We start from the raw sequence: 12,500 nt of genomic DNA on the forward strand, positions 1-12,500 counted from the left end.
ATTAAAAAAATATAATTGACACACGTTTTTAATGCCACGTAAATTAAAACTACACTGTCAGCATGCACGTAATACCTCTAATTGCAATAATTTTACCCAAAAGAGAACCCAATTGAGACGTCGAAAAAAAAAGGGACCTATTTGAGATTCACGCCGAAAATAGAAACCTACCGAGATATTAAACCTAAATTTTTCTATCAAAACATGAGGATGAACTTTTTCATAAAAGCTTATATGAGAGAAAAAAAAAAGATTTCCATTGAGAAGATTGTCCAATTATGCCATAAATTCATCCTAAAATATGTATATTATACGTATGAAAGTCAAGTTACAAGATGATAAAATTCCTATTTTAATTTGTACATAATATTTTTCCATTATAAACCACTCATAAATCTGTATTAATGAATATGCTCCTATGAGCATATTCATTTAGAGTGGTCTAATCGAATAATTACTCTAATTCATAATTTTTTCATATTATTTAATCTATATAGTAATCTTAAAAGACAAATAAATCAAATTCGATATAAAATTAACACATGATATTTTTTAATTAATATTTCCTTAAAGAACATCTAGTGTTAAATAAAGAAATATTAAAATATAATATCCACCATGTCTCCCGAATAATGCTAAAACAGACCTGCAACCACTATCTTTAATATATATAGAATTCTTTATTTCTCTATTTTTTTTTGTCTTCTATCTTTGTGTTTCTTTGATAAATAAAAAGTGCGGCATTTAATAAATAAAAAAAGTACACAATTTACTCAAACAATCTATTAAAAAATATAAGATTAAAAAAATGCGCGAATTTTTTATTGCCTCCAATCTTAGATTTAAAGGACCAGTTAAACTTGAGAAAATATTTCTTTTGACCTTTTACTGATGTACTATTAATTTCAATTTTTCTCGTTTTTAATTTATTTTAAAAATTAAAAAATATGCAAGTGTGCTGAAATTATTAAAATAAAAATAAGAGATATATTCGAAAGTAAGAATAGCTTGTCCGAAGGCGACAAGTAAGTATTGTGTCACGGGTTGGTCGAAAGAAATAATATAAAACAAAATTTGTTCTAACTTCGTTAAACTTAACGGTATATGGTAAAAAGAATTGGTGGTGTTTAGGAAAACAGCCACAGCCACAGGACATAATAAAACAAAAGAGAATAAATAAATACAATTATACAATTATTAATTGATTGTATATTGCAAAAATAATTAGTATTAATTTGATTTATTTTCAACTTGTCGGTGACATTCGCATACATATAATAAATGGTTTGGGTAGAGACGGAATATTCGCTAACCCTAACATCGCCGACAGTCAGATTCTCTGTCCGTTTCAAGAAGTAACAGCTCCGACAACTTTAAGAATTTGAAGATAAAAACACAGAGTAAAAGGACAAGCTGAAGAAGATAAAGTAGGATTGCGTCTACGGCTACGAAGGACGACTAAGGAAGTAAAAAATTAGATTTAGTTTATGCGTAAGATTCGTTGAGGGAGGTGCAAAATTGGAGGGAGTGGAAGAAGATGCAAACTTTATAGAGAAACAGAAGTAATAAGCAATAATGGTAGAAGGAATGCATCAGACTGTATGAGCTGATTGGATATTGCGGTGTAAGTTTTTGAGTCTGACAACAGACTCAACATGTCCTCTGAGAGTGTGCAACTCCCCTAGTCTGCAAAGTTTGATGCATTTTGAGAGTTAAAAGAGGTTTCTTGTAGATGATTGGGAGCAAAAGTGGTGAATGAGATGAGAAAAGTACCTGGCTATTTCAGCTCGTCGTCTGGCCTGTTCAGCTATGATAGAAGAGCGTCTTCCGTTTACCTCCAGGCCTCCGGCGGCCATGAGATGCAGTCCTTGTAGAGTCCTCTGAGAAAGAACCCACTTTGCAGCCCTATCTTCTTTTCCATAGTCTTTCTTTGATGTAAAAGCAGTCTGTTCAACACAAAAACACATCAAAAGTCAAGCTACGCATTGTGAAATTTCTCGAAACTTTCTCTAAACTTTCTCACTTTCCCACTTACCTTTCTTTCAAATAGGAGTTTCCAGGCATCTCCAGTCAAGGCATAACGCACTGTGAACTTAATGATGTCCAATGGTACATAGAAGATCAAACTGTACAACCATATAACACCAGCCCATTCCCATCCAATTCCGCTAATCTTTGCAAAACTGATATTTGCATACACACCAATTAAGGTCGCCACCTAACCAATTCATACATCACATTCTTCATCAACCACTATTTTATGTGTTAAAACAATCTAACTTCCTTACACTTGAGGCATGCAACATTACCAGTTGAGCTATTACAAAGGCGCACATCAGCAGAGCTCCGGGTCTCTCTAGAAATGACCATCCATAGCTTCGAGTAACAAAGATTAGAGCCTGGCTAATGATGCTAACTTGCAGATATACAGCTGATGAAACTTTCTCGCTGTCACTAGATAATGAGGTTACATGGAAGTGGGTCTGCAACAATACTTTTTCGGCTCAAAGATGTTTATAAATTGAGTGAAATGTGATTTTCATTTTAGGTCTAACAACAAGATCAGGGAGGGAGAGACAAAAACTTTTGTACCTCAAAGAAAGTGGTCTCAACTATTACCCAATAGAATAGGACAGTGACCAAAGCAAGATAAGTTCCAATCACTATTCCTGTTGCAAATATCTCTGGTAGCTTCCAACTGTCGGGTGTCGGGGATGGCTTCACTCTGTCTTTAGATATGGTCATGATAGTACCTAGTTCAAAATTAAAATGTTATGACTACAGATCTTACATATCACTACTACATCTTATCTGGCCTAATTGCCCATCTATTGTTATGTCTATGGTTATTTATTCAATCCTACCTTGTAAAAACTTGTGTTATCCCTTTGTTAAGTTTCGCCAGTAACAAAGTAAGACTATTATGTCAAGAAAAACTTCTGTTACTCTCAAATGAAGATGATTTGTTTTCTGAGATTTTGTACCCTATGATTCTATATTCAAGCTAGAATTTTATAACTTTGCAACATTTACACTCTTGAGTGAGAAAATAAAAAGTCGTGGGATGCTCTAAAACCAAAAGAAAAGATGAATCACGCGTTTTGTTTTTTTTTCTCGTAACTTTATGATGCATTTATCTCTTCTATTACATTGTCATAAACTGGAAAAAGAAATGGTGAGTATAGTTTTTATCTATTGCTTGACTAAGTAGATACGGAAGAAAAGGAAAGTGGAAGTTTTATAATTCATGTCCAGTACTGGGGTGAAGAAATGATCAGAAGTACTACCATCATTTAGTATTGCAATGATCAAGACCATGAAGGGTGGAAAATCATACTCCCAAATTAATGCCAGGAGAGTAAAACCAACCTGCATTCGGTTTGATAAGTTAGACGCTCGTCCAAAGGAACTTTAATGTTTAGATATAAATTCAAGAATAGAGAAAAACATAATCTATAAAAATGACTCTGAAATTGGGGGTAGGAACTTTTCTTACCACTATCCTTATGGTGATGGAGACAGCATATATCTGCATTAAAGAAAGCAATCAAATAAATATTATCATGAAAAACACTCCGAGTTATTACTGATTGATACAATTATAATGACTGGTGGTTTGAACAATCTAAGTTTCAGTTAGACACTTTGACTATATTCTTCTAGCTCCTAAGAGTCTTGCTTTCTTGTTGAGGCTACATAATGTATAAAAAGGTGAAAGGAGAATATTTCTATCGTAGTGCAAAAGAAGAGGAATGCTACACACTCAACTGTATAATTTTTCATTCTTTGGAATATAGCTCTGCTTGTTAACACAGCACTAACAATGACACTTAACCCAGGTTCGGTTAAGACCAAATCAGCAGCACTTCTTGCAGCATCTGTAGCGTCTGACACAGCTATTCCGATATCTGCTTTCTTCAATGCTGGGGCATCATTTACTCCATCCCCGGTCATCCCAACAACATGTTTCTTTTCTTGTAAAATTTTCACTATTTCATACTTGTGTTCTGAAAGTATGAATTGCAACATTGATAAAATATTTGTTCAACGTAATTAGTAAAATAGCAACACTGTCGAAAATGATACGTAACAACGTATAGGAGATATTCATCCAAAAAAATTGAATAAGAACAAAAAATGGGACTAATCACTTCAGACTAGAAATTATTTTCTTGCTTAAATCACTCATTTTCTTATCTTAAATAAGAAACAGTGCAAGCCATAGGCTAGTTGAAACAACTCATATCTTACCAGTAAATTATTGGAAGCTGAAAGGTTTAAGAAAAGTGATCAATTATGCAAGACTTTGTACCCATAAGGCTCATGGTGTTGATCTATTGGAACAATATTTCATCATTCTCTTTATTTGTTAGCTAAGATAGTGAGATGTCTGAAAACCATATTTTTCTAGTTGTAGTCATTTATTATACAGAATGAAAGGAAGCAAGAGCCAAATATATATATATATATATATATATATATATGGTCTGAGAGAAGCAACTAACTTTCTTAACTATCAAATTCATATACCAGGATAAACACCAGCAAATCCATCTGCCATTTCAACGAGCTCATCTACAGGGAGAGCTTCATGCTCTTCTTTTTCATGCCCTAACAAAGAAGAAGAAGGGTACATGTTTGTTCCCATGCCAAGTCTTCGGCCTGTCTCCTTTGCAATGGCTAATTGATCACCTACAATGCATTGACGTTTAAACTAGCTTATTTGACCTAAACATTTCAAATGTGAATGTACACAAAAGATTGATGACTTATTCAGCCACTTTTATTGGAAGATATTTAAAATTTATTATTTGAGAAAAGAATTTAGCAATGAACAAGATATGTTAATTTGGGTGTGTTGCAGATAAGTTCCAACACAGAGAAAATATGAGTTAAACGCATTGATGATAGTGATATTGGTAAATTTTAATAACACATTGAATGAGCAGTTATGTGTATTATTGAGAAGGATTACAGAGCATGTTTGGTGAAGTTTGATGCCAACAATATTCTCTCATTGATATTTCCTTTACTATATTTGCTTTATATAATTGTAGTTACACTTTGATCCTTTGGTTCTATAAACCTTGAATATCATTGAGTTTTTGCAGTTATTCAGTGAATATAGATCAATTTGATTAGAATCAGACAAAATATCTTATATCACGCAGTAGCCCTCATCATTTCTGTGCAACAACTACCACCACACTATGGTCTTTTGTTATATTTTATTCTATGCTTCCATTGAAATTTCATGTTTACCTGTAATCATCTTTACACAGACTCCAAGGTTAAGTGCTCTTCGGATGGTTTCCGCACTATCATGTCTTGGTGGATCAAACAAAGGCAACAAGCCACAAAAATTCCAAGGACCTCCAGGGCTATCCTTGGATTTTTCAGGAACTTCCTGAAAGAGTAATGACTTATCTAAGACAAAATAATAATCGACATCCTAAATTGTTAAAGTAATTAACGTATTTTGAAAATTTCTATAAGTAAGCAACATTGACATCTTTTTCTTCATTTAATGATCCTTTAAGAAGAAAGAAGGGTATCATGCTGATAACCTGATAAGCAACTGCAAGAGATCGCAATCCCCTTTCAGCAAATTTGTCTATTATATCGTGCACTTTTCTGGCAATTTGATCTCTCTCTTGACACAAATCTAGAATCTGGTATGCAGTAAACAGCCAAAAAACACTGAAGTTTTGTAAAAGGCATTCCCATGATTGCAAAAAAATTTCTCTCCTCCCTTTGCATGAGGGTCCATTGAGAAAAAACTTTGCATTAGATTTGAAGCAAAAGTAGGAGGCGTTAGGCAATAAGAAAAGGATATTCACCACCTTTTAGAAATTTTAATACCTGTTCAGGAGCTCCTTTAGTGGCCCTATAAAAATTGCCATCAGAATCAATATACGTTATAGCTGTACGTTTATCTACTGGATTGAATGGTAGAAAATGAACTTCAGTGATGTTTGCACGTGCCTGTAGAGAGGAAGAAGGAATTAATTTTCTTCTATTAATGAACATTTGGAGAACTTCTGTATTAAAGTAACATGGTATATTTACCTCCATTGGATCAGCTAGCATATTAACTACGGCAGTATCAATGGCATCCTGGTTTTCCAGCCTAGCTGCTCTGGCTGCTAGTAGAACAACCGTATCTTTGTCCATATTTCTATTAAAAACCTGTTCAACACGTAAGGTGAAACTCTAAGTAAGGACAATACCTCCTAACAGTCCTCTGAACAATTCACAATAAGAGAGCTTGTTCATGAAAAATAGTTAGTAGTAAAAGTTCTCAACTCTTAAGAATTCTTTTGCATCTCAATATGTTTAACCTTCATGAAAAGATAATGCGTTTTTAATAGCTAATTGGGGGCTGGGGAGGGACCAAATAATATGTTCAATTGAAGTAGTGCCATATGGTAATTAAGAATTAGGATATGTTACATCATGATTCGTGAAGAATGAAATGATTCAAAAATCAGTATAAGCTATCCAAACAAGCTTGAAGTTTTAAACTCTTCTGTGAAGATGATGAAGTTGCTAACTAAATAATTTTTTTAGTGACTTGAGCAAACTGCATTGTTGTTGTACTAGTTACAAACACATTAGATTCTATATTCTCAGCCAATTATTTAGTAATTGAATTCTGATAAAACATATGAAAATGTTATTTTGAATCAACAATATAGATAATATACTTTTATATGTCATTTTTAAGTACCAACCTCAATAAGGTTTTTATCAACAGTCAGGCGATTCAGTGTAAGAGTTCCAGTTTTGTCACTGCAGAGCACATCCATGCCTGCCATTTCTTCAATTGCTGTCATTCTTTTAGTTATGGCTCCCTTACAAACGAAGTAAAAATACAGAAAGAGCATAGTCAGAAGCATAAAGATTTGCTACATTCTTTTGAACTTTGAGGGTAACACCACGTGCCCGTGTATTAGCCAAAGTGGTATAAGATTCCCAAACTTTAAACTAATATTATTGATAATGCAGAAAATATCTTAATTTCTTCCAATCTTAATTTGATTCTAGTTAAGAGCTAAAGAGTTGGACCTGCTGAGAAAGACGGTGAGAGCCAATTGCAAGTGTTACAGATAAGACTGTTGGCATAGCGATGGGTATTCCTCCAATTAGGAGAACAAGAAGATTGTTGATTCCATCCCTGTATGATCGATGCTCCACTGGGAACATTATAATTATTTCAAAAATTATCCCTATAGCTATAGAGCAAATGCAGAAGTTACCAATTGAGGTAAGGACCTGAAAAAGGTAAGAAAAACAGATATGGTCTGAAATTTGACTGATTGATCAAATACTTGCAAAGTATATTTTGCATTGAAATGAATCTCCATATAAAACAAATGCTTCAATCTCAATGCATATTCTCCTTACTCCTTTTTGCCAGTGTTGTCACAAGTTAAGCATCGTCACATTCCTTAAAAGCATTTTATCCTTTTATGCAAATTCAAACTTCTAGCTCTTTGTAAACAGCTTGGCTTGGCTATATTTCTTATTAATATAACCATGCCGGAAGAGTTCAAAGTTTTCTTAAGTTACCTTCTGAAAATGTCCAACAACTTCGGTACTATCAACCAGGTATGCTGCCTTTCCAAAAAAGGAGTGAACTCCTGTTGCTATCACTACAGCCTCAATCTCTCCATGTTTACATGTTGAACCTGAAAAGACCTCGTCACCAGTTCTTTTCGTGACAGGTAGAGATTCTCCAGTAAGGGCTGACTGCATAAAACAAAACCAGGACATCATGAACTCTGTTTCTTCATCATTGTACCAGTTTGTCATGAGAAAGTATATTACGAAATCACTAAATAGAAAGAAAGAAAAATATACATTAGATTTACAATGTTCATTTATTTCATAACAAAGGCTTACCTGATCAATTTTTAGAGGATCCCCTTCTAGCAAGCGAGCATCAGCTGGAACTATATCTCCCAATTTTATGCTAATTATATCCCCAGGTACTAAAATTGCTGCATCTTGCTCTTGCCACTGCCCGTCTCTGAGAACCTGAACAAAGATATTAGGGACTCATTAATTTGTGTAAGTAAGGAATCTTGAAAACAATGTATTTTCGCATTACAAGCCTTAAGCAATATAGTAACATAGTACTAGAACAATTTCTTTTTTTTAAGGAGATATGTTCACTCTGCATGGCATAGGTGATGAATTCCTACGTAAATGTCGACAACAAAGAAACATACCCTTGTTTTAGGAGCTAAACGTGCCATTAATGCTGCTGCAGCATTACCTGCATTATTTTCTTCTATAAAACTAATAGTTGAGTTTATTACCAGTAGGCATATAATCCCTATAAAGTCTTGCCAATCCGGACCTTCCCCCTGAAAATTTATCTCAAAATGAGGAACCAAGAAATGGAAATACAAACTAAAAATAGAACCCTGAACGAAAAGAAGAAATAACATATGGTATATTGTAAAACAATTGTTGCGTTCTCTACTCACTCCACCATTAGCAAGGATAATCGCCATCAGTGCTGCTGCTTCCATAACCCATGATAAAGGATTCCACATAAAACCAAGAAATTTCAATATTTTATTCTCCTGCAGTAGAATTTGAGGGTTAGAATTTCTTTAAGTGGATGCAAACATGCTAACTGCAAACAAGGGCCCCGCAACAAAATGGGATGCCTCCTTGCCCTTCAAAATAAATTACCACAATGCAGAACTCACAATTTATAAGATTCAAAATCTCAGTGAACAAGCTACTTTAACAACTATGTCTTGGTATGAGTTAACAAGGTACTTGAATGGCCAAATCTATCCTGATTCACATACTCTATATGATGAATTTATGAAAATAAATATTTATAAGAAGTACGTTCTTACTTTCTTCTCTTCAAGTTTGTTTGGGCCAAATATCTCTATTCGAGCTTCGGCATCGTCAGATGAAAGTCCTCTTCGTGATGTTCTCAACTGTTCAAATACTTCTTCTAATGGTATACGCTCCTGATCAAAATAACAATGAACAATGAAGTCGGAATTAAAATAGTAAGAGTTTATTTCATTTGATAAAATATTTTTATTTTTAATTATAATGACAGAAACGTATTTTCTGTTCAGTAATTTCACCATCTTTCATGCAAATAATTCAACGATATTTGTAATGAAACAAAAAACGAAAAACGTTGAAGGAAACAGTGCTATGTTTTGATTGAGCCCTGCCTTTGTTAGAGGACTTACCAAATCAATGCCATCTCGGTTGAAATTCTCAGGATCAAGCAGCGGTTTATCCAGTTCCTCAGCCATGTTATGGCTGCAGATTATTCATGCAGCAGTTAAGCAGTTTGTAATTGCAAAAATTGTTCAAAATCAGAATTGTATCACTGAGAAAAATAAACAGCACCAAACCATGCAAAAAATTTAGTCAAGTAAACTTCAGTGTAGTAACGACATGGTTGTATAAGGTACTACTCATTACATCACTACCTAAGTTGACAGAGTAATTATGAATTACACCGTAGATTCTTGTCGGAACAGTAGTAACATATTTTTTGTGATGAAATACTTACTTGGAGGGAAAGTGAAAGTGGGAGATGAGCTAGGTAATGAGAAGAAGCAGAGTGGAAGTAAGATAGAGAGGTTAGATTCCTTTCGTTCCATTACATTAATAATGAAAGTATTGCAAACAACGTTAGCATGTTAGTTGCATGCTGACTGTTGGTTGGCAGTTGCAGAAGGGTAAGCAAGCAACGATGCAATGCTACTTTCCAACACTTTTTGCAACAGTTAAAGTTGTCTTAGCTTCTCTTGTCATGTCTTCAGCCACCTTTCAAAACCTAACTTTCTCTCCCTCCCCCATTCAACTCTTGTTTTCATTTACTTCTCCTTAATTTCAACTTCTGCATTGCATTGCATTGCATTGCAAACATACATTCTCAGACATCTTCTAACGTTCATCACTAAATTCGTCCCGTTTCATATCTACAACATTTCTGTTACAATTGTAAGAAAATACAAAAAAAAATACATAAATACTGAAAAATTGACAAAACTAACAACTAAATACACATTTAGATAGCATGTTACATGATGGTACAGCTATCAACATGAATCGGTTCTCCTTAATCCATCTTCTAAACGGATTAGTTCAACATGAACCACCTAACTTTCAATCTTAGTAGTTTTTTTTTTTAAAAAAAAATTTCACCTTTTTAATTTCTTTTATCTATCTGGCAAAACATAATACACAAGCATTACAACTCAATAATTTAAAATCAAAGATTTCGTCTAATATAAAATGTACAATGAATTCAAGAAAATAAAAGATGTCATAACAATCCCTCTTCAATATTCAAAAACTCCAAACTTTTTAAGTTTTAACATTATTTCTATCAATTTTTAAAAAAAAAGTTGCATCATATAATAAATTAAAAAAGTGAAGCTTTAACTCAATACTATCTTTGTTACTTGATAATTTTTTCAGATAGGTTAATGCTGGTTTCGAAATCTTGGCAGATTGGATGTTAAACTTTATAAAGAAAAGAACTTTAGAGGACACATGAAATTAGTGTCCTCCCATAAACACTTTGGGCCTTTCTTGGGCCATCGAATAACGGAGTAATTTCTTTCTACACCTCACTAGTTTCTTCTTTCAGCTATCTTTCATTTTCGAATGCACTTTCCAGAATCTAAAAAATGCATTTTGATTCTTATAGTCTTGCCTGAAACCCTAGGATCGTGTTTCACTGGCTGCTGCAACTGGGAAGCACTTTTCATTCTCTGTTTGTCTCCCATCTGCCATGACTGAAGGTAATCCCTGTCGTATGATTCACTTTTGACGATTCTATTTTAATGTTTTGTTTTTTCTAATTTGAATGTCCCCTCCTCATTATCTTCTCATTCTCGTTTTCTTTTCTTTAAGTAGAGTAAATACCCAACACAGGTTCTTCAAAGAGAGATTGGTGACCTGGTTATTAGGTCCCTGGAAAGAAAATTTTCATCCATTTAGGTTCTTCAATGTTCATTCCGATAGAATGCGAGTCTCTCCTTCTCTTGTGTGAAGAAGGGTCGTCACAGTTGCCTTGAGGAATGATGAGAAATCTCTCTGCATCTCATTCCTTCGGGCTTTTCGTCACCTCACCCATCTTTCTTTCCAATAACCATTCTTCTCTCACTCTCTTCTCACCTTCCAGCCGAAGATTTTCTCCTTCCATTCGATGCGCGGCTCAATTCCGTCCCTGCATCGACATCCACAAGGGAAAAGTGAAACAAATTGTGGGGTCAACCTTGCAAGACTTGAAAGGGGGTGATGGGTCGGATCCTGTGACCAATTTTGAGTCTGATAAATCGGCTGCTGAATATGCTACTCTTTACAGACGAGATGGACTCACGGGTGGCCATGTCATCATGCTTGGTGCAGACCCTTTGAGCAAAGCTGCTGCCTTGGAAGCATTGCATGCTTATCCCGGTGGTCTACAAATTGGAGGGGGAATAAATTCTGACAATTGTTCGAGTTATATAGAAGAGGGAGCAAGCCACGTCATTGTGACTTCTTATGTATTCAATGATGGACAAATGGATGTTGGAAGGCTAAAAGATCTTGTTCAAATTGTTGGAAAAAAGAGACTTGTGTTGGATCTCAGTTGTAGAAAAAAGGATGGTAAATATGCAATTGTCACCGATAGATGGCAGAAGTTTAGTGATGTTTTTGTTGATCCTGGTGTAATGGAATTTCTTGCCAACTTTGCTGATGAGTTTTTGGTTCATGGTGTTGATGTTGAAGGGAAAAAGTTGGGAATTGATGAAGAGCTTGTTGCTTTGCTTGGCAAGCATTCACCTATTCCTGTTACTTATGCTGGTGGTGTGACTGGAATGGCTGACCTAGAGAGGATTAAAAGTGCGGGAATGGAACGTGTGGATGTAACTGTGGGTAGTGCCTTGGATATTTTTGGAGGAAACATGTCTTACGAAGAGGTTGTAGCTTGGCATGCCCAGCAAAGGGCCTATATAGTTTGATTAATATGTTTTCTTCTAATTGGAGAAACGATCTGTTTTTAGTGTTTTTCTAGATGTGTAACCAGTATCAGGTTATTTTTTAATGACTCAAGGCAAATTGAACATAACAAACTTTCTAGGATGAATTGATTTTTAATAATACTGGGTGTACAACAATACTGCAATAGCTATCTAATGCGAGTTCAATAAAAGTTTCATTACACTTTTTGTTTTCAGCTTTGATGGTGTGTTATTTGGATTTGTCAACCCTTTTATGGGTTAAGTTTTCTATTTTCTAAAACTGGTTAATTTTAGTTTCTTGAACGATTTTATTTTATGTATAATTTTACGTGGCGTGAAATTATTATTGATTTTACATGGCCTTTGGATTAGGAAGTTTCAAGGATTGATTATTGGTATAACAGTTCGGCTTCCATTGGATAGTGGAAGTTCAGATAATGTCCTACAACCGCGGTTGACTCATTGTCTCAAATTATCGTAAAATCTATACCT

The 12,500-nt window shown here is 34.5% G+C and overlaps 2 protein-coding genes across 3 annotated transcripts; one reads left to right on the forward strand and one right to left on the reverse strand.

Moving 5' to 3' along the window:
• Positions 1-1,194: 1,194 nt before the first annotated feature.
• On the reverse strand, positions 1,195-9,663 carry LOC108322294 (ATPase 10, plasma membrane-type). Of its 2 annotated transcripts, none has more exons than XM_052875976.1 (22): positions 9,563-9,663; positions 9,234-9,306; positions 8,880-8,999; positions 8,496-8,594; positions 8,235-8,372; positions 7,906-8,040; positions 7,573-7,752; positions 7,069-7,275; positions 6,735-6,854; positions 6,070-6,189; positions 5,863-5,985; positions 5,568-5,672; positions 5,263-5,407; positions 4,531-4,692; positions 3,769-4,007; positions 3,497-3,529; positions 3,288-3,369; positions 2,593-2,753; positions 2,310-2,483; positions 2,036-2,218; positions 1,774-1,946; positions 1,195-1,686 (listed from the first exon to the last, which is right to left on the reverse strand). In XM_052875976.1, exons 2-22 carry the CDS (start codon positions 9,297-9,299, stop codon positions 1,593-1,595), a joined length of 2,859 nt encoding a protein of 952 aa, XP_052731936.1. In that variant the 5' UTR covers positions 9,300-9,306; positions 9,563-9,663; the 3' UTR covers positions 1,195-1,592. The 2 variants fall into 2 exon arrangements, with proteins under 2 accessions (XP_052731936.1, XP_052731937.1); XM_052875977.1 differs by lacking the exon at positions 9,563-9,663 and adding an exon at positions 9,480-9,504.
• A 994-nt stretch (positions 9,664-10,657) lies between these two features.
• Positions 10,658-12,223, forward strand: LOC108322295 (1-(5-phosphoribosyl)-5-[(5-phosphoribosylamino)methylideneamino] imidazole-4-carboxamide isomerase, chloroplastic). The gene is made up of 2 exons (XM_017554330.2): positions 10,658-10,802; positions 10,918-12,223. Exon 2 carries the CDS (start codon positions 11,082-11,084, stop codon positions 12,006-12,008), a length of 927 nt encoding a protein of 308 aa, XP_017409819.1. The 5' UTR covers positions 10,658-10,802; positions 10,918-11,081; the 3' UTR covers positions 12,009-12,223.
• Positions 12,224-12,500: the final 277 nt, after the last annotated feature.

The sequence above is a fragment of the Vigna angularis genome, chromosome 4 (genome assembly GCF_016808095.1).
Source record: "Vigna angularis cultivar LongXiaoDou No.4 chromosome 4, ASM1680809v1, whole genome shotgun sequence".
NCBI classification, from domain to species: Eukaryota; Viridiplantae; Streptophyta; class Magnoliopsida; order Fabales; family Fabaceae; genus Vigna; species Vigna angularis.

What these genes read in the sequence shown, in the direction of transcription:
- LOC108322295 (XM_017554330.2), top strand. Translation starts at nt 11,082, where the DNA reads ATGATGAGAAATCTCTCTGCATCTCATTCCTTCGGGCTTTTCGTCACC.
- LOC108322294 (XM_052875976.1), bottom strand. Translation starts at nt 9,299, where the DNA reads ATGGCTGAGGAACTGGATAAACCGCTGCTTGATCCTGAGAATTTCAAC. An exon ending in ACCGAGATGGCATTGATTTG is followed by an intron (nt 9,000 to 9,233) that starts GTAAGTCCTCTA and finishes TATTTTGATCAG; the next exon opens with GAGCGTATACCATTAGAAGA. An exon ending in TTATCCTTGCTAATGGTGGA is followed by an intron (nt 8,373 to 8,495) that starts GTGAGTAGAGAA and finishes ATAAATTTTCAG; the next exon opens with GGGGAAGGTCCGGATTGGCA.